This window comes from Engystomops pustulosus, chromosome 10 (assembly GCF_040894005.1).
Source record: "Engystomops pustulosus chromosome 10, aEngPut4.maternal, whole genome shotgun sequence".
Classification (NCBI taxonomy): domain Eukaryota; kingdom Metazoa; phylum Chordata; class Amphibia; order Anura; family Leptodactylidae; genus Engystomops; species Engystomops pustulosus.
In genome coordinates this window covers 56,135,364-56,162,276 of record NC_092420.1, presented here as the reverse complement: position 1 = coordinate 56,162,276, position 26,913 = coordinate 56,135,364, and the positions used below count along the sequence as shown (strand labels likewise).

Below are 26,913 nucleotides of genomic sequence, written 5' to 3'. Positions count from 1 at the left end.
AGAGGCTTCTGTGAACCTCTGGCAGTTCATTTACAAGCACTGGTACACGCTGTGTAGAATAATGCTGATATCTCTGCCCATGCTCATAGTGATCTCCCAGTGTCATAAACCAAGGTTTGAGGATTTGGTGCCTCTCAATTTGAAATGAAATGTTAACTGGCACAACAACAAACACAAGACAAAGCACAACCAATAACAAAAGACTTTATATTATGTTTAAGGATTCATGTTCAATTTTTTGGGCTTTTCACAGTGAAGAGCTTTGGATTTTCAGTAATACCTAGAATAGTATTACTAGTAATTACTAGTAATATCTAGAATGTATTTTGTTTTTGGCATATTATGGTGCATAATTTGGCAGGACTAGTGGAAGAAAACAATGACATTCCTGGCATGTGGGATGGTTATAATTGGGGCTTAATTTTTTTTGTATTTAATTTTATTTTAAAATAATAAAATAATAAATAATAATAAAATAATATACACTGTGGCATGCATATGGTGTGTATTTTATATTATGGTTGGGGCTTAAATTATTCCATTTTTACCAGTGTGAAGTTAAAATTTAAAACATTTTGTCACAATAAGATCACTTTTGAGATTAGCATTTCTTTATTTGATGATGAAAATATAAGCAGAATTATTAAGAATACAGAAAGTTTTCAATATTTTAAAGACCTGTATTTATTTAAATATGAACTCATGTTTCTTTAGGACGGGAGAGTCCGCTGACAAAATGGGGTATGAAAGGTATTTGTTTTTTTTAAAGGAAATTACAATCTGGCATCAACATGAATGGCCACGAAAGGATCTTCATCATTGTTGCTGATCTGGAAGCGAGCAGAGCCAGTGCTTCCTACGGAGATCTGTTTACCGGTGCAGCGACTACCTTCCTTCTGTCCAGAGATCACGTCACAGTAGGTTCCAGCTGGGAGACCAGTGTTTAGTGTGACATCCATGTACCTAAAATAGATTTTATAAGATGTGAAGTATGTAATTAACCAAATTTTTTTTTGTGACTATCTAGACTTCTTTGCATATTTTCAGAAAATTCATTACAGGCAGTCCCCAGGTTATGTACAAGATAAGGTTGTTAAGTTTGGTCTTATGTTGAATTTGTATGTAAGTCGGAACAGGTATATTTTATAAGGGCAACTCCAGACCAACTTTTTTTGGCAATTGGCATTCTCTAAATTTTGTGCTGTTATGGGAACAAGGATTATTAATAAAACTTCAGTACAGAACCCTTACACCCAGAGAGCTTCTCCAGAGGTAATAGTGGGCAGAGAGGGCCGTCTGTATCTAGGGGTCATCTGTAAATCGGGTAATGTCTGTATCCAGATTTTACATATATCCACTCATGTATCTAGTTCAAGAGTAGAATAATAGATCACACATAAATGATTGTAGAAGAAGTGAGGTAGACAAGTTTTCTATGTTTCAAAATGTAAAAAAAAAATTACAGAAGTTGTGAATTAAGTGGGATTACTATAAATATATATAAAGCCAAACATAATTCCTACCAGTCATCGTTGTTAAAGACAATGAATCCTCTGTTTCCACGTCCAAATGCTACTTGATTGCTTCCATTGTCCCACCAGTTAGTAAAGGCCTGTCCATCTACCACATTACGGAAAATAACCATGTTCCTGGATAAGAGAACATAAAACAAATTAATAATTTAATTTAAGAAAAAAATGTGAATGCAATACACCAAACATATAGTACAACATATATTGTAATATATTTGTGAAGATATTTTTCAACTTACTTAATCTGGCGCCATCTGTGCTCACAGACCCAGTCATTACCGCAAGTACTATCAGCATTAATAGTCACAGACTTGGTGGATCCATCAGAGTTACTTGGTGGTCCAATCCAGTCATTGACATCCTATAAAAGAAAGAAGCAGATACCTATTATTTTCTAACTACACTCAGCCTAAACCTTTATTTAGTGTATGGTAAGTAATGATACCTTGCCATTGACCCAGTTTCTAGGCCATCTGTAGCTAGACATGACACGTGTAACTCCATAAGGATGAGCCAACATGAAGGCAACTCCCATCTTGTAAAGACTGTGAAGCCAGAAGGTAAACATAGGTGCTAAGCAGAATGAAAGAATATAAACTAATTTAATAATATTTTTTTTATTTTTTTTAACTAACATTACCGTGCATCAAAGAAGGTGAGAATTGAGGCTCCTCCAGCACCATGTCCTCTTTGGTTATCGTGGTTGTCCACAAAGACCAAGGCTCTGTTTGAGGCCATAAATCCCCAGCCTTCTCCCCAGTTCCTATAGTGGAAAAGTGCACGTTATAATGGCTCCTTAAAAATTATGAAGTTTACTTCTAATAGTTTTCTATTATGGTTCAAATTGTGCTTATGAATATAAAAATTTACCTCAAATAAGACATCTTCTCCCCATTCCACTTGCGGATAACATTTCCAAGTTTGGCACCATATTTGAATTCTGTGACTCTTCCGATTCCTAAGTATTCACTGTAAGAAATGGCTTCTCCACCAAGATCAATGACCTACCACCATAATGATAAATGCTATTACTGCTTAGGCCAAAAAAAAGAATAACATCAAATACAGGCGGTCCTCTACTTAAGAACACTCGACTTACATACGACCCCTAGTTACAAACGGACCACTGGATATTGGTAATTTATTATATTTTAGTCCTAGCTGTAACAGTTATCTAATGTGTCTGTAATGAAGCTTTAGTGTTAATCCTGATTCTTATGACACATTTTTAAAATCCAATTGTCACAGAGACCAAAAAAGTTCTGGCTGGGATTACAATGATAAAATATACAGTTCCGACTTACATACAAACTCAACTTAAGAACAAACCTACAGTCCCTATCTTGTATGTAACCCGGGAACTGCCTGTAATCAAGGGGACTGGGTTCAATGCAAACCCCGTGGGGAATTTTAATGACCCTGCTGCACTCCACATTCCCATCCACAGCTGATATCTGCCACACTTGCAGTCCAGACAGAAAACACAGAGCTGGAGACATGCCACTGGTTATATTTATATTTTGAAATATTTTGTACAGTTCTCAAAGGGGTAGCCTGGTGTTCCAGACCTTTAGCTACGGAATAATAGTGTGATTTCAAATTTTGTCCATGGTAAACTATAAATCTACACATCAAATAACCGATTTTCATTCATCTGAAAATGAAAATGTAAAAATGTAAAATTCAGAGAATTGAAACATGACATAAAAACATTACCTCCTGGAAGATAAAGGGTCTGGATCCACCAGCAAACCATCTTGTGTTGAGATTGTTCAGTCTGTCAGTGATAGCCTTGATGTCTCCAGGCCACATGTGTTTGGCAGCATCCAATCTAAAACCAGCTACACCAATGTTAATAAGGTTGTTCATAAAATCAGCAATCTTTCCACGGACATAGTCTTTCTCCAAGGCAAGATCCAGAAGACCAACAAGGCGACAGTCTCTGACCTGAGTAGATGAAACAGATGTGAACAGTTTTTAGATTAATATCTGAAACCTCTTTGTTAAGTATACACTTGCTTTTCAGGAAGGAACAGGAACATACGTACCTGGTAAACATCACCATAGTTCTCAATTTCTCCACTGCCAGTCCTGCACTTGCCATCATTAAAGTCCCAGTTAGAATATGGCACAGAAGGAAAATCTTTTGAACCAGCATTGAAATAACCTCCACAGCTTGAATGAGTACCAGCTCCACCTCCGGCGCCACACATGTGATTGATGATGGCATCCACATAGATATACACCTAAGGAATAAGGGATTAGAAGACATCGCTGTTATGTTAATGGTCAACAATAACAAATGTATTAAAAGTCCTAGATAAAGACAATTCTAATTTTTTAATTATTTCTTTTGATTACTTTTTAAAAACTCTTACCCCAACGTTGTTACATCTGGTCACCATGTCTCTGAATTGTTGCTCATTACCAGAGCGGGAGCAGAGCTTGTAGCTGATAGGCTGGTACCTTTGATACCAGGGTCTCCATGGATTGCTAAGCACAATATGGTCATTTGGTGGTGAAATCTAGAAAATACATAAACATCTAAATGTTATACATAAATTATGATACATTTAGTATGCATAAATAAATACAATATATAATATTCTGCACTAAAAAATAAATATATATATATATATATATATATATATATATATATATATATATACAGTATATAGGCAATACCAAATAGTAAATAAAATATTTTTATTGATTGCAACCATTGCAGTGGTTTTTAAAATGCTCCAGTAATATTGCATTTTATGGCAGAAGTAAAAAGGCTCCCTATGGTTAAAGTACCGTAGAGTGCCTAAAAATTTGTTTAAATAAAATTTTAAAAAGTTAAAAAATAAATAAATATTCAAAAAACCTAGAAGTTCAAATCACCCTCCTTTGCCTAGAACTGATATAAAAATCAACAAATAAGATCATCACCAGAGCCGGATCATAGGGGAGGCTCCCGGGGCGCACTTTGCCTTTAAAGGGGGCCCCCACCAAATTGGGGCAATGTATTTGGCGCCGGGCTCCCCCGGCCGCGGGTCAAATCCCACCGACGTTTCTGCCTTTAGTCTGTGGCAGAGCGAGGGAACAATAAGTTCCCTGCTGCTGGGTCACGTCGCAGAGTGGGACGTCACAGCATATGACATCACCGCGCCGCGACTCACGGTGCAGGCTGTAGCAGGGCGCCGCCATCTTTGTTTAAATACGATCTCCACCCTGACACCGCGAGGGAGGATGAAGACAGCGCGCATCATGGGAACGATGGAGGGTGAGTACAATTTTAGTATTTTATCTAGGACTGTATACAGTTATTATAGGGGGATTGTATATATTTATTATGAGGGTGGGGGTGTATAGAAATAATAGAAATCTGTATATAGTTGTTATAGGGGGTGTATATAGTTATTATAGGGAGATTGTATATATTTTTTATGGGGAATGTATATAGTTATTATAGGGGGTGTATATAGTAATATGGGAACTGTATATAGTTATTATAGGCCGGTGTATATAGTTATTATAAGGGGACTGTATATAGTTATTATAGGGGGACTGTAAATAGTTATATGGGGTGTATATAGTTATTATAGGAATAATATATTCAAAAGGAGAAAGAAGTATGCTATAAGACCCAAATTCAAAGTATAAACAAATTTATTTGTACCGTGGTACACCACAACACAAAATCACATATAAAAACATTTAAAAAGTGTGGAAAACACACAAACACAATACAGTAGGAAGACCTAGCATATGGTAATGCTGGTCCTCCTGACAGCCGCCAGCTCCCCCTACTCTCAGCGACCTCTCCTAACTGCACGTATATCACAACAGTGTAAACTGAAAAATGATGGCAATACATAAAACCAAGATGGCAAAACCCAAACAAACAACTATATGAAGGTATGAAGTACTCAATTGACAATAGAGCCAAATCGCTATCTGAAAATAAATATTTTTATAATAATAATGTTAAATGTTTTTATATGTGATTTTGTGTTGTGGTGTACCACGGTACAAATAAATTTGTTTATACTTTGAATTTGGGTCTTATAGCATACTTCTTTCTCCTTTTGAATATATTATTGGTGTGTTTTTGTATGACTTTTGACCCTGACCATATATATTTAAGGAGTGCTAGTCCTGCCCCTTTTGTTTCTCCTATAGTTATTATAGGGGCACTGTATATAGTTATAATAGGGGGATTGTATTTAGTTATTATAGGGGATGTATATAGTTATTATAGTGGGTGTGTATATAATTATTATAGGGGGACTGTATGTAGTTATTATAGGGGACTGTATATAGTTATTACAGAGGGACTGTATAAAGTTATTATAGGGGGTATATATAGTAATAGGGGCACTGTATATAGTTATAATAGGGGGATTGTATTTAGTTATTATAGGGGATGTATATAGTTATTATAGTGGGTGTGTATATAATTATTATAGGGGGACTGTATGTAGTTATTATAGGGGACTGTATATAGTTATTATAGGGGGACTGTATATAGTTATTATAGGGGGTTTATATAGTTATTATAAGGGCACTGTATATAGTTATTATAGGGGGACTGTATATAGTTATAGGGGGTTCATATAGTTATTATAAGGGCACTGTATATAGTTATAATAGGGGGATTGTATATAGTTATTATAGGGGTCTTTATATAGTTATTATAGGGTTTGCAGTGATTACAGTGATTGCTGGGGGAGCTGCATACAGTGATTGCTGGGGGAGCTGTATATAGTGATTGCTGGGGGAGCTGTTTACAGTGATTGCTGGGGAAGCTGTATACAGTGATTGCTGTGGGAGCTGTATACAGTGATTGCTGGGGGAGCTGTATATAGTGATTGCTGGGTGAGCTGTATATAGTGATTGCGGGGGGAGCTGTATACAGTGATTGCTGGGGGAGCTGCATATAGTGATTGCTGGGGGAGCTGTATACAGTGATTGCTTGGGGAGCTTTATACAGAGATTGCTGGGGGAGCTGTATATAGTGATTGCTGGGGGAACTGTATATAGTTATTGCGGGGGGAGCTGTATGCATTGGTTGCTGGGGGAGCTGTATACAGTTATTGCTGTGTTAGCTGTATACAGTGATTGCTGGGTTAGCTGTATACAATGATTGCTGGGGGAGCTATATACAGTGGTTGCTGGGGGAGCTGTATAGAGTGATTGCTGGGGGAGCTGTATATAGTGATTGCTGGGGGAGCTGTATATAGCGGTTTCTCAGGGGAGCTGTATATAGTGGTTGCTGGGGGAGCTGTATATAGTGATTGCTGGGGGTGCTGTATATAGTGATTGCTGGGTGAGCTGTATACAGTGATTGCTGGGCGAGCTGTATACAGTGATTGCTTGGGGAGCTGTATATAGTGATTGCTGGGTTAGCTGTATACAGTGATTGCTGGGGGAGCTGTATATAGTGATTGCTGGGTTAGCTGTATACAGTGATTGCTGGGGGAGCTGTATACAGTGATTACTGGGTTAGCTGTATATAGTGATTGCTGGGGGAGCTGTATATAGTGATTTCTGGGGGAGCTGTATACAGTGATTGCTGGGGGAGCTGTATATAGTGGTTGCTAGGGAGGCTGTATATGGTTAAGCTGGGGGGCGGTATATAGCGATTGCTGTTCCCTGTCTGGACTACATTCAATGGGGGCCTCCACCATATTTTGCGCCCAGGGGCCCCCCCCAACCTTAATCTGGCCCTGATCATCACCATGTTAGGTATCATTGCGCCCCATAATTTAGATCCATCAAAATATAAAAACCTTTATACCCGGTGGCAAACCCCATTTCTATTTGCATTAGTTAATGTTCCAAGTAATATACTAAAGAAACACTTTTGGTTCATTCATTGTGCAGTATAAATTATGTTTCATCTTTAAAAAAAGGCTACATAATAACCCACATTTTTTATATACTGTGCATAATAACCTATTTTATAAATAATAATAAACCTGAATTCCAAAATTTTAGTTCTGTAATGATTTTTTTAAATTTTAATAAAAATAAATTAGAAAACTGTTTAAATCCCCAAATTGCATTCATTAAATCTAAAAGCAAAAAAACAGCCTTTACAATGTGGTGGCACAACAAATTATATTTTTGTAGAAAAGAAATGTTTGTGTTACGCAAAAGTAAAAAAAAAGAAAATCGAAACTATACAAATGACTAAAATATAAATTCCAATAAATCTAAAGTCTACAAATCTTCAATAAAAATGTACATTTATATTAGGGCAGATAATAGTGTATATATTTTTTTTAATTATTATCATTAAATTATTATGTGCTGGTCGTATGATAAACTGATTTCATAAATATTTCGATAAATCTTTAAGGGTATTGTGACACTTATGCGTTAGCAGCTACTTTCTGTGGTTTGCCACTGATTGCTAAGCTGCATATGATCTTGCAGGTGTAAACATTTGCCTGTCCTGGCATAGCCCAGGAACTAGTGAGATATCTCAAGCATCAACAGTGGCCATTTACGCTAGTATAATATCACCATAATAGTTTTTACAATGGCACAATCTCAAAGGGGAAAAAAATATTACTGGTGATAGAGTGTCCTAATTAGGTCTAGGCAATGGAAAGACTGTTTTTGAAACGTATTTTTGCCTCTTTATTTACGAAATATGAACTTTGTAAAAGTGCCGGAGGTGCTCAGGCTGACGGTGCCTGAGTGCCTCACGGCTTTCCCAAACTTTAATTTATGAACATCCCCGCTGCAAGCCTTCTCCTGCTCCTGGCCGGGAAATTATGAGAGAGCTCACGCCCTGTTCTCATCATGCCCTGGCCCCCTGATATCACTGGCTGAGAGCAGGAGGAGGCTTGTAGCAGGGGTGTGCAGAAATTAAAGTCGGGGAAGCCACAAGGCGCTCGGGCGCTGTCAACCTCTGGCCTCTGGCACTTTAACAAATGTCATATTCCATTAATAAAGAGGCAAAAAAACATCTTAAAAACAGTCCCCCTATCCCCTAGACTGAATAAGCACTCTAATCAGGATACTCTATCACAAGTAATCTGCTGATAGATGTCCTATAAGTACAATTGATTAATATAACAGGTGTTGCCTACCTACCTGAACTCCTCCAAATCCATTGGGTGCCAAAAATCTCTCACACTCTGCTGCAATGTCATCCCATCTCCACTCAAATAAGTGGACAAGTGATGTCCGTCCTGCTCTAGTGTTGGGATTGTATTGAGCTGAGCATAGCCCAACAGCCACCAACAGAAGAAGGAGCTTCATTCTGCCTGCTAATGTGGGGTTGTACTGTTTTTGTTTCTTTTATACTATCAGTTATGTAACAATTTGCATTTCTGAATGAGCACCTGTAACTTTTTTCTGTGATATAAGAAGCCAGGTGACAACAGTCTGGAAATTCTCACATGTAGATGTTTGTTACTAGTACATAATGAACTGAGGAAAATGAGTCTACTAAAGGATATAGGAGCAAATATAACACAAGAATTACAAAGATTAAAACAAAACACATAAAATTTGATAAATAAAGCACACAATTTTAGCAAATTACAAATCACATCTAAAAGTAAATCAGATAAATAGCATTTGTATTGGTAAAAATGTATTTTGTATGACACAGAATAGAGACAAACATCAATTGAAGGTAGTTGTTACTATTAGCATAACCGAATCACTGAACTGGGTCAATAGGATGAATCTGATTTGCAATAACCTGATGTGACCACCCATCACAGAATGGAACTGTCTGCTTCCGATTCCATCCTCTATTGATATGGGAGCAATTGATATGTGGGCTTGTTGGGTGTTGGACCCTTACCAATCTGATAATAAGGATTTATTCAATTAATACATCAATAATTTAAGCACCAGTGCCACACAAATTCTTCTGTGTATCGAACTTTAAATTAATTAGATTTTCTAAATTCACAAGTCCTGCAGATTTTAAATCATATTTGTCTGAATTGACCCTATAACTTTAACTTTCATCCCTTGAAAAAAAAAATATATATTTTGATGAAGATTTGGACCAAAAGGATTATAAGCTAATTAGACTGTCACTCAGGTCACCGGAAGCCTAGATCAGAAGTGCTACAACAAGGAGGTATTCGCACATGAAAAAAAGGGAGACCACACTGGTTGACTAGTTTTCAAATAAGACTTTATTAGATTATGAAAATCAAGTTTAACCAATTCCAGCCTCTTCTTCAGATGAACATGGACGTTTTCTCTAAACACATCACAAGTGTTTTTGAACCCAGTCGTCCAGCACAGTTCTTTTTTTGCAAGAAAGAACACCATCTTTGAACTGTATTGTTTTAACTGTATTTTTTAACCTGTCATAAACTTGAATATTCAACATGCTGAGGCATGTAAAGACTGAGATGAAACTCTTTGGGAGGGGTTCTCTGAGAACTGCATGTCAACTTTCTTGAATGTTTTCATAATAGTTTCTAAATGTCATTTCCAGATGGGCCTAAGTCCTTAGTATGATGTTATTAGTTGCTGAAGTTCAGTTCTTTAGTGGCAATTGAAGACCTGGATGATACTTATTCCATGTTTCTCCGATTTGGCCTAGTTTTGGTTTAATGGCATGGTAGAGTGTGTCATGTGTTGTACAGATGGGTTTATTTATTTACACAATTGTAAAACCTTCAAAGAGTCAAGTGCTACTTTTCAATTAGCACTAATGTATAAAAAAATAATGATGGTTTACCAGCTGATAAATAGTTTGTAGGTCTTTATTATGACAACAAAAATGTTTAAACTATTGAGGTATGGAATCCACAAGCAGCAAGTTTGAAAGTGGGATCTCAATGTATAGGATTTGTGTTTTAGCACATCCCATAGATGCCAAGGCAGTTATACCAAAGTCAATAACTTAAACATTTTGTTTCAAGGTATTTGATCACATAGGGTCTGAGAACAGACTGAAAACACAGGTAGAAACAGTTGACCTTGAGATTTTCCCCTTCCTATCTGTTCTTTCCTATTGTCCCACCCACATTAGGTGGTGGGTAGATGATCCCTCCCTGCATGAAAGTGAAAAACATAGAGACATAGACAAGACAGTATAAACAGATTAAAATAGTCACCAGAGCCAAGGCACAACACAGAATGTACAAGACAGTAGAATAGTCCAGTCAGTATACCAGGAAAAAAGAGTCACGAGAATCACAAGAATGGTATGGTAAGAGGAAAACTTTATAGCCAGCACTAGAGATGAGCGAGTATACTCGTCCGAGTATACTGCTCGATCGAGTATTAGCATACTCGGACCGGCTCGTTACTCGGATGAGTATCTCGCCGGCTCGAGATGAGCAGTAAATATAAAAATATTACACATGTTTGCAGATGTTTTACTTGTAAGAACACATTGAAATAACACTATTCTTCACTTTCCAGGTGATTGCGCGTGTCTCCGCTAAGTTAGGAGATGTTCAGAACATCTGGAATGTGAAGAATAGTGTTCTTTCAATGTGTTCTGCACTTAAATGGTCCTGTATTCACTGTTTTTAATGTTTTAATTCTATTCTTCACTTTGCAGCTGTGCGCGCGTATCTCCGAACCTATCGGGAGACACGCGCGCACACCTGCAATGTGAAGAATAGAATTAAAACATTAAAAACAGTGAATACAGGACCATTTAAGGGCAGAACACATTTAAATAACACTATTCTTCACTTTGCAGCTGTGCGCGCGTATCTCCGAACCTATCGGGAGATACGCGCGCACACCTGCAATGTGAAGAATAGAATTAAAACATTAAAAACAGTGAATACAGGACCATTTAAGTGCAGAACACATTGAAAGAACACTATTCTTCACATTCCAGATGTTTGTGCACATCTCCTAACTTAGCGGGAGACACGCGCGAACACCTGCAAAGTGAAGAATAGTGTTATTTCAATGTGTTCTTACTAGAGATGAGCGAGCACTAAAATGCTCGAGTGCTCATTATTCGAGACGAACTTTTCCTGATGCTCGAGTGCTCGTCTCGAATAACGAGCCCCATTGAAGTCAATGGGAGACTCGAGCATTTTTCAAAGGGACCATGGTTCGGGAATAAAATGTGTTAATTAATTGAAAAAGAATGTCTTCTGATAAGTTAGCAGATGTATGCAAACATCTGCAATCTATTCTTCACTGTTCCGCGTGTATATTATCTCCCGACAAGTTAGCAGATGTGAAGAACAGTGAAGAATAGAATAAAAACAGTGAACACAGTGACCACAGGATCATTTAAGTGAAAAACACAGTGAAGAATAGATTGCAGATGTTCGGCACATCTGCTTACTTGTCGGGAGATACGCTGTCCCGGGATCCGCTGCTCTTCTTCCACTGAAGTCTCCCCGATGTCTCCGTGCCCCTATGTCTCCGTGCCCCTATGTCTCCGTGCCCCGATGTCACCGTGCCCCGATGTCACCGTGCCCCGATGTCACCGTGCCCCGATGTCACCGTGCCCCGATGTCTCCGTGCCCCGATGTCACCGTGCCCCGATGTCTCCGTGCCCCGATGTCACCGTGCCCCGATGTCTCCGTGCCCCGATGTCTCCGTGCCCCGATGTCACCGTGCCCCGATGTCTCCGTGCCCCGATGTCTCCGTGCCCCTATGTCTCCGTGCCCCGATGTCTCCGTGCCCCGATGTCTCCGTGCCCCGATGTCTCCGTGCCCCGATGTCTGCGTGCCCCTATGTCTCCGTGCCCCTATGTCTCCGTGCCCCGATGTCTCCGTGCCCCGATGTCTCCGTGCCCCGATGTCACCGTGCCCCTATGTCTCCGTGCCCCTATGTCTCCGTGCCCCTATGTCTCCGTGCCCCTATGTCTCCGTGCCCCGATGCCTCCGTGCCCCGATGTCTCCGTGCCCCTATGTCTCCGTGCCCCTATGTCTCCGTGCCCCGATGCCTCCGTGCCCCGATGCCTCTGTGCCCCGATGTCTCCGTGCCCCTATGTCTCCGTGCCCCTATGTTTCCGTGCCCCGATGCCTCCGTGCCCCGATGTCTCCGTGCCCCGATGTCTCCGTGCCCCTATGTCTCCGTGCCCCGATGTTTCCGTGCCCCGATGTCTCCGTGCCCCGATGTCTCCGTGCCCCTATGTCTCCGTGCCCCGATGTTTCCGTGCCCCGATGTCTCCGTGCCCCGATGCCTCCGTGCCCCGATGTCTCCGTGCCGCTCCGTGCCGCTGCCCGATGTCTCCGTGCCACTGCCCGATGTCTCCGTGCCGCTCCCCGGTGTCTCTGTGCTGCTCCCCGGTGTCTCTGTGCTGCTCCCCGGTGTCTCTGTCCTGCTCACCGTGTTCTTCAATGTGTTCTTCACACATATATATTGTTCTTCACATACTATTTTGTTCGCACCGTTCCGCGCGTATCTTCCGACAAGTAAGCAGATGTGCCGAACATCTGTAATCTATTCTTCACTGTGTTCTTTACTGTGTTTTTCACTTAAATGATCCTGTGTTCACAGTGTTCACTGTTTTTATTCTATTCTTCATTGTTCTTCACTGTGTTTTTTTAATTAAATGCTCGATCTCGAGCAGGGGAAATACTCGTCCGAGCAACGAGCCGTTTCGAGTACCTTAATACTCGAACGAGCATCAAGCTCGGACGAGTATACTCGCTCATCTCTAGTTCTTAGAAGTAAAACATCTGCAAACATCTGAAAATTTTTTTTTTGCACTGTTCTTTTACTGTTCAGTTTTATTAAAAAAATGCTCGGGTCTCCCATTGACTTCAATGGGGCTCGTTATTCGAGACGAGCACTCGAGCATCTGGAAAAGTTCGTCTCGAATAACGAGCACCCGAGCATTTTAGTGCTCGCTCATCTCTAGCCAGCACCCTAAGAAGGGTAAGCAGGATTCTTATATCATCTCAGAGCTTAGGTCCTGATAGTGATTGGGCTAGCACTCCGAGATTCAGACAACACAGAGTGCAGGTAAGCAATGTGAGAAGTGTGAGAAGTTGTCAATCACAGTGGATTAACTGTCAAAAAAACAAAGCTAGGCTGCAAAAAAAAAAAGATCGGTGTGGTGCTGAACAATCATCATCTTCTCAGCTGCAATCCACAGAAAGAAAATGACATTGACACAGATGTTACAGTATTCCTGAACTTTTTTTTGTTGTGGAACAGGGGACTTTGTTACTATTGCTATGAGGTGTTTATTTTGGGGTGGATGGTGATGCATGCAATCTCTATCCACATCATGATGATCTTTTATTTTTAAGTGTTTAAACATTATGGTATGTGGGGTACAAATCTGACACCTAGAAGTGGGTCTTCAAAGAGAAAGAATCATTGTCCAAATACAAATGGAAGCACCATTTGCAAGTTCAAAGTTGAAGGACACAGTGACTACACTACATGGACATGGCAGGAAAAGCAAACTATTGCCAGCTGCCACCAGATTTCTAAAGGGCTACATGGTCAAAAACCCAAGCGTGACTACAAAATAGCCTGCAAAAAGATTTTCTTAAGTAAAACTCTGCATAGTATGGCATACAATAAAATTTAAAGGTTTCTATTCCCAGACTTAAAAATGGACACCTTTTCTGACTCTGAGGTACACAAAAAGCCAACTGCAATATGTTAAAAATAATTTTGCTGTGTGAAAAGATTAAACAAATATAACATTTTGAGGGCTTCTGAATTAGCATTACAGGCGGTCCCCTACTTAAGGACACCCGACTTACAGACAACCCATAGTTACAGACGGACCCCTCTGCCCACTGGGACTATAGTAAAGCATCCAGAGAGCTTCACCAGAGGTCACAGACTGCAATGATCAGCTGAAAAGTGTCTGTAATGAAGCTTAATTGATAATTCTTGGTCCAATTGCAGCAAAAATTTTGAAACTCCTATTGTCACTGGGGCAAAAGAAAAAAATTTGTCTACAACTTCAATTGTAAAATATACAGTTTCGACTTGCATACAAATTCAACTTAAGAACAAACCTCCAGACCCTATCTTGTATGTAACCCGGGGACTGCCTGTATGTCTAAAAAAGGAAGATTAAGCAGAGTGGTGGCTTTGCAATGCCTTGGAACTCCTCTGATTTTTATGGCCTTAAAAAATTTTGTGTGTGGAGGACAAGGACAGGATAAGTTGAAATACAAAATGGAATTCTTTAAATTTCTTTTTTGAATGCTTTCAATTTTAACTTATCATAGACGATGATGAAAAAAAATCTTTACACCGAGTTCTAGCTTTATGTTAGTTTATTAGGTGATAAAAACTTGAGCAGGAATAATAACAATACAGAAAGGGTGGTTAGAGTTTCTATCCCACATGGAGTGAATCAATGTTCTAGAGACCTGCATTTCTGTAAATTGAGACACAAGTTTCTTTGGAACATAGAGGTCACTTCACAACATGTGATATAGAAGGTCTGGTTGTATGAGATATTACAATCTGGAATCAACATGAATGGCCACAAAGGGATCTTCATCATTGTTGCTGATCTGGAAGCGAGCAGAGCCATTGCTGCCTACAGAGATCTGTCTACCGGTGCAGCGGCCACCCTCCTTCTGCCCAGAGATCACATCACAGTAGGTTCCATCTGGCAGACCAGTGTTTAGTGTGACATCCATGTACCTAAAACAGATAACTTAACATGATACACTTTCTAGGTATTCAAGTTTTGTCTGCAGATTTTAGATCAATTTATTATGCAATGCATCCTATTGCAAAAGAAATGTTGGTTATCATATTTGGTTGTGAATAATTGAAATGACTATAATATTATATATAGTAAGAAGCTAAACAAGATTCCTACCAGTCATCATTGTTAAAGACAATAAATCCTCTGTTTCCACGCCCAAATGCTACTTGATTGCTTCCATTGTCCCACCAGTTGGAGAACGGCTGTCCATCTACCACATTACGGAAAATAACCATGTTCCTAAATAAAAGAGCAAAATATTCATTAGAAACAGTAAGAGGTGCAATACATTGTGCTTTAGAATAGCCTGACTATTTGTTATACATTTTAAAATTGGTCTCGAAGATGTTTTCACTGATAAAATATAAACTTAATATCGAATTGTCAGTTACATTATGTGCATGATATTACCATTAAAATTTATAAGAATATTAACAAAGAAAGACGTACAATTTGAGACACTTACCTGATCTGGCGCCATCTGTGCTCACAGACCCAGTCATTACCGCATGTAGTATCAGCATTAATGGTGACAGGTTTTGTAGAACCATCAGAGTTACTTGGTGGTCCAATCCAGTCATTTACATCCTATGAAGAAAGTAGCAATTTCTAATTATTTTTTTTTATCAGTTTTATCTTGAAGCAATATTAAACACATTGGTAGTAATCTTACCTTGCCATTGACCCAGTTTCTAGGCCATCTAAAGCTGGACATAACACGTGTGACGCCATAGGGATGAGCCAACATGAAGCCAACACCCATCTTGTAGAGACTGTAGAGTCAGAATGTAAACATAGATGTTTAGCAAATTGAATGGGTGAATCAAAAACAGTGATTAATATGAATACATGAAAGATTCTGACTATTTACTTTCATGGGAAAATATATGATTATAATCTTGTTAAAAACCCCAAATCAAAATGTCAGATCTGGAAATTATCAAATTACAATTTTCTATAAGGTTTTATATTTTTAAAAAGCATTAAGATTAGAGATGAGCGAGCACTAAAATGTTTGAGTGCTCGTTATTCGAGACAAAATTTTCCCAATGCTCGAGTGCTCCTCTCGAATAACGAGCCCCATTGAAGTCAATGGGAGACTCGAGCATTTTTCACTGACAGAACACATTGAAAAAACACTAAAGAAGAACAAATTGCAGATGTTTGTAGATGTTTTCACTGAAAGAACACATTGAAAGAACACAGTGAAGAACACATTGTAGATGTTCCGTACATCTGCTAACTTATCGGAAGACACGCGTGCAGAACAATGTTCTTCACAATAGTATATGAAGAACAATATGTGTGAAGAACACATTGCATATGTTTCCATACATCTGCAATGTGTTCTTCACACATAATGTTCTTCATATACTATTGTGAAGAACACCGTTCGGCGCACGTGTCTTCCGATAAGTTAGCAGATGTTCAGAAAATCTGCAATGCGTTCTTCACTGTGTTCTTTCTGTGCTTTTGTTCCTGCACCAGCCCACTTCGCTCTAGCCTCCACTTTAGCCCCCGCTCCGATCCTCCCTGCCCGCTCCAGCCCCACTCCTCTATGCCCACTCCACCCCCCGCTCCACTTCTCCATGCCCCCTCCTTGATGCCCGCCCCGATCCTCCATGCCCGCTCCAGCCCCTGCTCCGCTCCTCCATGCCAGCTCCGTGATGCCTGCTCTGATCCTCCATGCCCACTCCAGCCCCGCTCCCCTCCTCCATGACCGCTCCAGCCCCCGCTCCTCCATACCCGCTCTGTGATGCCCGCTCCGCTCCTCCATGCCTGCTCCATGATGCCCGCTCCAGTCCCTGCTCTGCTCCACTTCAGCCTCCGCTCCTGCATGCCTGATCCAGCGTCGGAGCTCGTGTCTTTGGCTAAGTGAGCAGATCTGCAATCTGTTCTTCACTGTGTTCTTTCACTTAAATGATCCTGTGTTCACTGTTTTAATTGTATCCTTTACTGTTCTTCACTGTCTTTTCTTAATTAAATGCTCGATCTCAAGCAGGGGAAATACTCTTCCGAGCAACGAGCCGTTCCGAGTACTCTAATACTCGAACAAGTATACTCGCTCATCTCTAATTAAGATACAAAAAAGTCTACGTAGGTTTGAAATGACTTTAATTGTACTGAGAAAAAGCTAAAGGTACCGTGCATCGAAGAAGGTGAGAATTGAGGCTCCTCCTGCACCATGTCCTCTCTGGTTATCATGGTTGTCGACAAAGACCAAGGCTCTGTTGGAAGGCATGAAGCCCCAACCTTCTCCCCAATTTCTAGAGAGTGGATAAATAAACTAATAAATAACTAATATTTCTTAACTGGTAACAGACCTTTATACAGCAAACCTTTATTATAGAGCTATGGTCCATTTTTTAAAAAACATATTTAGCTTGTGAAAAATAGCTTGTTTGACATCATGTTGTTAAGTCTATTAAAATGTACATAACTCTTAAAACATTGGGGTTGATGTATCTCTAAATTGTCTGCCTATGTGTGGCATTGTTTTGGCACCGTTGTGGTGCAGTTGCTGCTTTTTTACTTTCCATTGTGCCAAATGAACATAGGACAATGCAAAGCCACTTCGACCCTGCTTGTACCAAATTAATTAAACTTTCATAGCCAAGTTCTCACAATTGGACTTAATTCATGTAATGCAAGTTTTCGTTTTAGTTGCAAGTTTTGGCGCAGAAACACTCCAGCCACTCCAAGTCAAATAAATCTTACAGGCAGTAAAGCGCCAAAGACAGTTATAGAACACTCCCAATGAGCCTGTCTAATGATAAACTACCCCCATTTAGTCTACTTTGGAGTGCTCTAAAGTAAGAACATTAAATCTACACATCATTAGCAGTATTACTCAATCTGTCTGAAAATGTAAGACTTCCACCTTTCTAGTATGCTACATCAAAAAAAAAATTAATTCACCACCTCTTAAATTTTTTTCCAATCTGTGAAAGCTAACTTTTCTGAACTAATTTCCATAGCATGAAAAAGTATTGGGGAAAAAAATAAAGACATTTTGCATTTATTATCTTTTTTAAAATAAATTTAAATTTTAAATAAATTATTAACACTGTATTATTAACATTGTAAATTGGCTGATTTATGCTACTACTGACTTCAAGTAAGACATCTTCTCTCCATTCCACTTGCGAATAACTGTTCCAAGTTTGGCACCATATTTGAATTCTGTGACTCTTCCATTTCCAAAGTATTCATTGGCTGATATAGCTTCTCCTCCAAGATCAATGACCTATAATAACCCAAAAAGATCTAAACAATATTTTTAATTATTGTTCCATAACTTACATTTAATGGTTAAAGTCCACCATCATAATGAACAACTTTGAGTATTACTTTAATTCAATAAATACATCAACATATTAGCAGTCTCTAGTCTTCTACCTCTTTACTTTGTGCTGGTTACCCAGGAGAACCCATATCCAGTTCTTGACGGTCCAAAAGGTTACTAAATGACCAGATAGGAACAAGTACTCCTCTGGTCCTGATTCTCCTCGCCCCCATCATAGTTTGCGTGCTCCTGCACAATGTGTTGTCCTGTGCCAACACATGTCTTGCCCCTACACTAACACTGTAATATGACTTTCTTTCACTTCACTTGATCCCCTCTTACACAGTACAAGAGGCCACATTGAGTCCAATTAATGACTGGCCTGAACCATTTTTACCACTGGGAGGAGATTCACCAGAATTAATAAATTAATAAGCTTCTAGTCCCTTCTAGAAAATTGCATATTACAGAAAACAGTCATAGAATGTATAATCAATCAGTTGGTAACATACCAGTCTAACACTGGGAAAAATATTGTAAAAAAAAAAGTTACCTCCTGGAAGATAAAGGGTCTGGATCCAGCAGGAAACCATCTTGTGTTGAGATTGTTCAGTCTGTCAGTGATAGCCTTAATGTCTCCAGGCCACATGTGTTTGGCAGCATCCAATCTAAAACCAGCTACACCAATGTTAATAAGGTTGTTCATAAAATCAGCAATCTTTCCACGGACATAATCTTTCTCCAAGGCAAGATCCAGAAGACTAACAAGACGGCAGTCTCTGACCTGAGAACCAAAATAGATGTCTCCATCAATGGTAGATAATGGGCAGACTAAGATATATCTATTTCTGTATAATCCGGCAATAATCAGTAAGTGTACCTGGTAAGCATCACCATAGTTCTCTATATCTCCACTGCCAGTCCTGCACTTGCCATCATTAAAGTCCCAGCCAGAATATGGTACCGCAGGGAAATCTCTTGATCCAGCATTGAAATAGCTGCCACAAGTTGAATGAGTGCCAGCACCGCCGCCAGAGCCACACATGTGATTGATGATGGCATCCACATAGATATACACCTAAGTAACACAAGATTAGAAGACATTATTGTCTCACTAATTTTTAGCAACTGTCAAGGGGTTGAAAGCTACTAGAATGTAAACATTTTTATGTGTCAATTATAAATAAGTTTACCAGTTGATTAAACTTTTTGAAGTCTGAGGGGATTAGCTACCAGTCCAATTAGGATTATCTTTAATGGTACCAAGGTTAGGACAACTTTATGCTCATTTAATGGATTTATATAGAAATTTTACCTACCCCAACATTGTTACATCTGGTCACCATGTCTCTGAATTGTTGCTCATTACCAGAACGAGAGCAGAGCTTGTAGCTAATAGGCTGGTACCTTTCCCACCAAGGTCTCCATGGATTGGTGACAATAATGTTTTCATTTGGAGGAGAAATCTAAAAATGAATAAAAAATAAGTCTTGTATAAAATGTAGCCTAAAAGGCATTAGTAAGGGAAACTGGTATATTGGGGCATCTTTATAAAACGTGTCCTAGGGTTAAACAATGCAGAGTAAGACAGTCTTATTCTGCACCAGATCAATATGGTCTGCTGCTGGCTAATAAATCTGCACCTCCGATTAGGATGAAATTCTGTAGTGTCAGGAGTATTTTTAGCGCTCGGTCACACCCCCTTTTCACAGGCCACGCCCTGTTTGTCGTGCTAGGCATGTGAGAGCCAGAAAACTGTCTAAAACCCATTCTAAATGTGGTGCAGACACTTTTTTAGTGCATACTACAACAAAAGTATGTCGCAGACAGATTGATAAATCTCCTTCATTGCGTCTTACCGACTCTTTCAGTTCAAATATTGTCCCTTTTATATTTAAAACCTCTTTCTTACATTTTGTAGACAGTTTTTTGGATACCTCAAATTGCACCACTAAACATTCTATTTAGAAGATCTATTTTTTTGTTGGATGGTGTCCTGTGCAGAATCTTGTTCTATTAACATGACTATATACTGGCTTGCTTTTTGTCTTACTACTTCTTTTTAGTAGCGTCATTTTTCAGTTTGGGATAACCTTATTGTTCAGTAACCATCTAGCAAAAGGAAAGGTCCAAAGAAAAATGTCCAAAGAAAAATTGCCCTGTGCACAGGGCTGCAGGGCAGTCTATAAAGTTCTACTTTGGGGGGGGGGGGGTCATTGCACTCCTATATATCCATCAATTTGTTTTTTGCAAGACAGAGTGAAGTGCATTTAAGTTTTTGGTTCTTTGTAATAACATTTTTTTAAAGCATCATACCTTGGCTTTCAAACATTTGATAGGCTTTCAAATAAATTAGATGCTGTGGTTAACATTAGAGAAGCAAATAATTAATTAAATAATCTAAAAACCAACTCATGTTAATCTTCAATCAATTTCTTAATGACTTCAACTGTTGATAGCTGTGTGTATGCTTTACATACATACATACAAACATTTGCAATATTTTGTCCTGAAATGCCTATGCTACATGTGGTTACAAGTAGCTACATTGTATAAGACATAAGTACTGCAGATTTATCTCTAGTCTTAGAAACATTTAGATAATATGGCACATGTCAGTTGACAACCGAGCTAAGAAGCATACTATAGAGTTAGTGGGAAAATAGATTCACTACATTAAGAAAGTTAGTTGCATACCCCCGCCAGAGCATAGTATTGTATGTTTTTACATATTGAGAATACTAGATCAAAAATCATTCCAAAAGAACAACAATCCACATGGATCTGGGGGAGAAGAACAACCCAACCAAATCACAAAAAACAGCTCACAAACCAAATACTAACCCCCCCCCCCCCAAAAAAAAAATTAACATAAAATGGTTCCAAAAACAACTTTATTAACAATAAAAGGTCAGACACAACACTCATCTGTATGTTCTAAGGGAAGGATACCGGATAATACCAAGTCCCACTGGATAACAGCCCATATGGTAGGTATACATTTCAATGATCTTAATCGAAACACTGAAGGCAAAATTCAGTCCCAATGAAGAGCAAGTGCTAACTATCATTGGATATCCTCCCACATCACATCACATCAACTGCATAAACACACAAAAATTATGATAAACGCTTACCCATAGTGATGAATTAAAGCAGTTGGACACTGTAAGAGTGAAGTTTAATACAATGTAAGACGATAAGGGTGCTAAGTATCTTGCTACCAACACCACATCCTTCTTTGGTCCCGTTTAAATAAGACAGTAAACCACGAACAGTTTTAGATGTGGAAACTATCAGTTAATAATGTAATACAGTAAAAAACATTGGACACATCATAATCAATCATATAGGTTGTGTCGTCTACCCACCTGAATTCCTCCAAATCCATTGGGTGCCAAGTATCTCTCACACTCCGCTGCAATGTCATCCCATCTCCACTCAAATAAGTGTACAATTGATGTCCGTCCTGCTCTAGTGTTGGGATTGTACTGAGCTGAGCATAGCCCAACAGCCACCAACAAAAGAAGGAGCTTCATCCTGCCTGCTAATGTGACAACGTACCAGTCTTGATCAGCTCTTTTATATGATGAGTTATCTAATGGTTTGTTTTTCTTATTGACCACCTGTGACCTTTACTGTGCAAAACCAGGTGAAGATATTGTGAAAATTCTCAAGAAGACATGTTTTCTCATTTTTGTAGCATGTTCATATCAATTGAACATGATACACAGAACATATATGAACAATGATAACAAAAAGTCACATAACTATAGTAATGTAGGGAAAATGTCACTCTGCTTACCTGGGTGCTGGTTCATCCTATCCCCCTATTATGTACGTGTCAATTTACCTCATATTAGTGAATATCTATACAACAAGTATAGAAGTATATATCACATAACTTTCATTGATAAAATGTAAAAATAATGTGCTGACATGTGGCTGCTTTATTTCATAGTTAATAAATTATTTATGGTCCTAATAATGACATATCCAGTGATTGTTTTCTTTATTCTAATGAATAATTGTTCACCAACTGTGGGTGAACAGATCTCAAAAGAATAGAAGAATAATGTTAGCAGCATAAAATAATTGCAGTGGGATGATGTTTACTGTACTATAAGAGTGTAATGAACCATGTTTCTTGAATGAATTATAAAAACACAGAGAGAAATTCATCCCTTCAGCCTGTCTTCTTGCTTATTTTGTTGCTAAATTGGTGCATCTGCAGATTTGGGCAATTTTTTGTGACTGTTGCCTACTATCGACATTTTTCAATTCTCCTAATTTATGCCATATTTGTTAACTAAACGTGTGACTGATGTGTGACACAAATACACTGTAGACCTCAACAACTTATGCACCCGATTTATCAAGCAGACAAAACCACTAGCTCATTCCTGCCTAATGATAAATTTCCTCCACCAACTCTGTCCCCCACTATGTCAACAGGGTTGTCTGCGATCATTACAATGCAGACTTCACTTCCTACCCAGTGCACCTTTATACATTATACATCCTGATTCTTAGCCCCGTTCACTGGGCCCATTACCGCCTTGTAACCTAAGCCATTAGGTGGTGAGAACTAGAGAGGAGTGCATTTTCAAAAATTAGATTTTTTACTAATTAGCCAAAGTTTTCAAAATAACCTAATTTACTGCAAAGTATTTTGCCACAATGCAAGCATTAAAAATGCTATTTTAAAGCACTGGTTTGTTGACATTACCACATGAAACAGGTCTGGAGACATGGAAGGAGCAGTTTAGGAAATAGTCCAGCAATCCCCCTATAGTTGTCTAAAACTCTTCTTTTATGCATGTTATAGCGTCACACTTAGGCTGACTCACAGTAGAACAGTTTAATCTTGTGGGCCCCTGAGCTTGGTGGAACGTCGGACCCTGCATGAGGTGTACAGAACCCTCACAGAACATGTTACAGTTATTCAGCATAAAGGATTTCAACGACCCTATTATAATATATGTCTAAATGGGGCCACCCTTCCACTTAAAAAATATAGATATGTGTACACTCACACATGTCTATGCAGTCACACACATTTATACACTCCTGTGCACACATTTATGCACCCATATATACATCTATACACAGATACAGTATATACATATACTATATAGTACATAAACATATAGTAAATATACATCATATTAATGCACATACATTATATACACACCATAAACATAATATAAACACAATACACACACATATAACATATACACAAATACATACATCACCATATCCAGATACAAAGCATATATTCATACATATGCAGCATATACATATCACATATACACACATGCATACAATAAATCTGACTTCATGCAGCCCAGTAGCTGCTGACCACGTGGGGGAAGTAGATGGCAAGAAGTAGAGACCATAGATTCCTAGTACTGAAGTTCCACTCTTACCCAACTGTTCTTGTCCTGAACTGCTGGCTCAGGTTTGTACTGTAGAAGATGTGCACTGTTATAAACATATTGGGGCACATTTACTTATCCGGTCCATTCACTTTCCAGCGGTGGCTTCTAGGACGAGCGTTCGGGTCTTCCGGCGATTCATGAAGGTCCTGTGCCCGATGTCCACCAGGTGTCGCTGCTGCGCCGAAGTCGGCCGAGGTGCCCCGGAGTTCATCGTCTTCATCGTGGTGCATGTGAGTATGGCCCGTGCGACCAATTTTTTTTTTAAATGCGGCAGTTTTTCCGAATCCGTCGGGTTATCGTTCGGCCACGCCCCCATTTCCGTTGCATGCATGCCAGCACCGATGTGCCACAATCCGATCCCGTGCGCCAAAATCCCGGGGCAATTCAGGTGAAATCGGCGCAAATAGGAAATATTCGGGTAGCACATCGGGAAAACGCGAATCGGGCCCTTAGTAAATGACCCCCCATATATTGTACAGTGTGCAGTAAAAATGCTTTGGCTGCTACCCCTGTAGTTACGCCTCTGATATAAGTATATAATCTACCAAATTCCCCACTTTATTTTTAAGCATTATAGATGCATTTGATTACTTATGTCTAATTTATGTCTAGCCAAACAGTATCATTCCATCCTGGGACTTCTCAACCACTCAGAATGCCGGACCAAGCTTACAGCAGTCTGCTGTGTTCACTCCGCTCTTATTAGCTTTTCCCCAGACCGCCCCTCCAACACCATAGGCTGGTGGTGACTGCCAGGGTTCAAGCGGCCGTCACCATCTCTTTGGACCGCCCCTCATGAATACGTCTGACCGCTGTAAGCCTGGTCCGGCGTTCCAAGGTCTATGGCAGTGCAGTGTTTGCTATCTTTATCGGTATGTTCCAATAAAACTAACACTTTAATACTGCTTTTACTGGGGTAGGGCTAGGGAGCTGCTTACTAAAGGAACTTACTACTTACTAGAGGGTTTATTCGGGTTGACAGCTCCTCCTAAAGAGATCCTAGGCCAGTGATGGCTAATCTATGGCACGCAGAGATATTTTTGCTGACAGCATCCAGGGGCAGGGCAACTCTCCTACTGAGAGCACAACACAGTACCATTCACTAACAGAGTTAAGATAGACACTGTGGGGAAGATTTACCATACGCTCCATGCCAGCCCCCTCAACTGGCTGCAGCACCCCTCTACAAGCTCTCCTTGCTCACATAGCATGGATGTGACATATTCACGATTTTAATCAAAAATTCTTGTGCTGCGCAGGAATTTGCTATTTATTCACTGCTCCCTCTATATGCATGGCAGACTTACCAGAAGAGTTGCCCCACCTCTGGATTCTGATACTGTCTGCTTTGTGCTCCGACTTCACTACCTGACAGCATCAGTATCTGGAGGTGGGGCAACCGATAGCTGATGGCGTGACGTGAACACGGCCATCTTACCTCTGTTTGTGAAGGCAGTTAGTAAAGTCAGAGCTCCTACCTGTGCTAAATTTACTGCAGTCTTGCACCCAGACAGCTGGGAACAATAGAACAGTGTCACACAGGTGCCTTGTAAGTATCAAATAGCTGGACCAAGGTCCATTCCAGTGACTACAGGGGGACTAAGAGATTCATCTCAGGCATGTGTGCTCCTTACACTATCTTAAAGCAGCTACCAAAATCTTACCCTGCTACCAATATTCCCACTATAGTTACCATTCAGCAATACTGACAGAAGAAAACACCCCATTAGTGACAGTCAACCATGCCCAGACCTCACTTAAAAATATAACTTTTTGTTATACAAATATCACAAAAATTATGGATTTTTCTATAAGTGACACCCCACAGCTATGCTAGTATTCTTTTGCAAATTTTAAACACCAAGCTCAAAAGGTAGACCATCACTGGCGTAAGCTAAAAGCAAAGGCCAGTCAGTAGCTTGCTGACAGGGCAACCAGGACCATAACTGCCCAATGCAGGGGCTAAAAAACTATAGGTCAACTATGTTTTAGGAAATTGATATCAGAAGATATTTGCAAGCAGCAGTAAGTGGTGACCCCCAGGCACTCAAATAAATGAATGAAACAGCTGCAAATATAAACATCAAAACAACAAATTTTAATATATTTCTTTATTCATGGTCAAGACTATCTTTCTCTAAGCTGATCTAAACTTTATCTAACTAGTTTGCAAATTTTCAGCAGAGGTTATTGGGCTGTGGAGCATCTCATGGCTGTGGGAGCACATGCTACTCCATGTCCCAGTAGCCTTTTGTGTCCTTGGCACAGCCCTAATACATTTTGTACTTGCGTCCGCTTTTTTAAACTCTGCTTATACGGAGTGGCCCCCTCAGTGCAGACGGCTGCCATGGTAGGTGACCGGTTGAAGATGTTGGTGGCTCATGAGTGCACTGAGGACGTGGATGGCGGTGGGACAACAATATTCATGTATATAACATTCATGTAGTAATATAAAAGATGTTCATCTCTCAGCTAACAAAAATATTTTACAATATTTCATAAAAAACAACTAAGCATCCTCTGTATAAAAGCCCAAATCCCCCAAGAAAATTGGCCCTATGCTTGCTCCAGACTCCTGTGCCTGCACTCTCTCTATAGATCCTCTTTCTCTGTGCAACAAAGCACTGACATATCTGTCACTAAACGCAGGCAGCAAGCAATTGTATCCTGAATGGTAGTCATTGGCATCAGTCACATGTGTGGAAAAACCTACTAGATTTACACCTGATTTATCTTGATAAATTCTAGTCTTTCCACACTTTCCGCACTAAACACTTGCTTTGATTGCTGGCGAGGACCAATTCTGCCAGTTGCGCCCCCACAATTCCATTTGGGCTGCCCAAAAGTCTAGAGAATCTTGGATATGAGTTGCATTCCACAAAGGCTACTGTCTCCTGCTCCAGGTACTGCTCCATGTCATGCTGTTGCTGCCAGCTAGTTACCTCTGTGGCAGGTGGCGAAACGTTTTTGTGCTGATAGAGCTAGCACTGCTACGACCAAGTTAACTCC

At 39.6% G+C, this 26,913-nt stretch overlaps 2 protein-coding genes across 2 annotated transcripts; both read right to left on the bottom strand.

Annotated features, from left to right (window-relative positions):
- Positions 1-589: 589 nt before the first annotated feature.
- Positions 590-8,806, bottom strand: LOC140104181 (pancreatic alpha-amylase-like). The gene is made up of 10 exons (XM_072127582.1): positions 8,625-8,806; positions 3,911-4,057; positions 3,581-3,778; positions 3,249-3,479; positions 2,403-2,536; positions 2,173-2,295; positions 1,978-2,077; positions 1,772-1,893; positions 1,524-1,649; positions 590-963 (listed from the first exon to the last, which is right to left on the bottom strand). Exons 1-10 carry the CDS (start codon positions 8,790-8,792, stop codon positions 774-776), a joined length of 1,539 nt encoding a protein of 512 aa, XP_071983683.1. The 5' UTR covers positions 8,793-8,806; the 3' UTR covers positions 590-773.
- Positions 8,807-14,716: 5,910 nt separating this feature from the next.
- Positions 14,717-22,021, bottom strand: AMY2A (amylase alpha 2A). Its single transcript, XM_072127303.1, has 10 exons — positions 21,835-22,021; positions 19,783-19,929; positions 19,344-19,541; positions 19,017-19,247; positions 18,291-18,424; positions 17,322-17,444; positions 15,851-15,950; positions 15,644-15,765; positions 15,292-15,417; positions 14,717-15,110 (listed from the first exon to the last, which is right to left on the bottom strand). Exons 1-10 carry the CDS (start codon positions 22,000-22,002, stop codon positions 14,921-14,923), a joined length of 1,539 nt encoding a protein of 512 aa, XP_071983404.1. The 5' UTR covers positions 22,003-22,021; the 3' UTR covers positions 14,717-14,920.
- Positions 22,022-26,913: the final 4,892 nt, after the last annotated feature.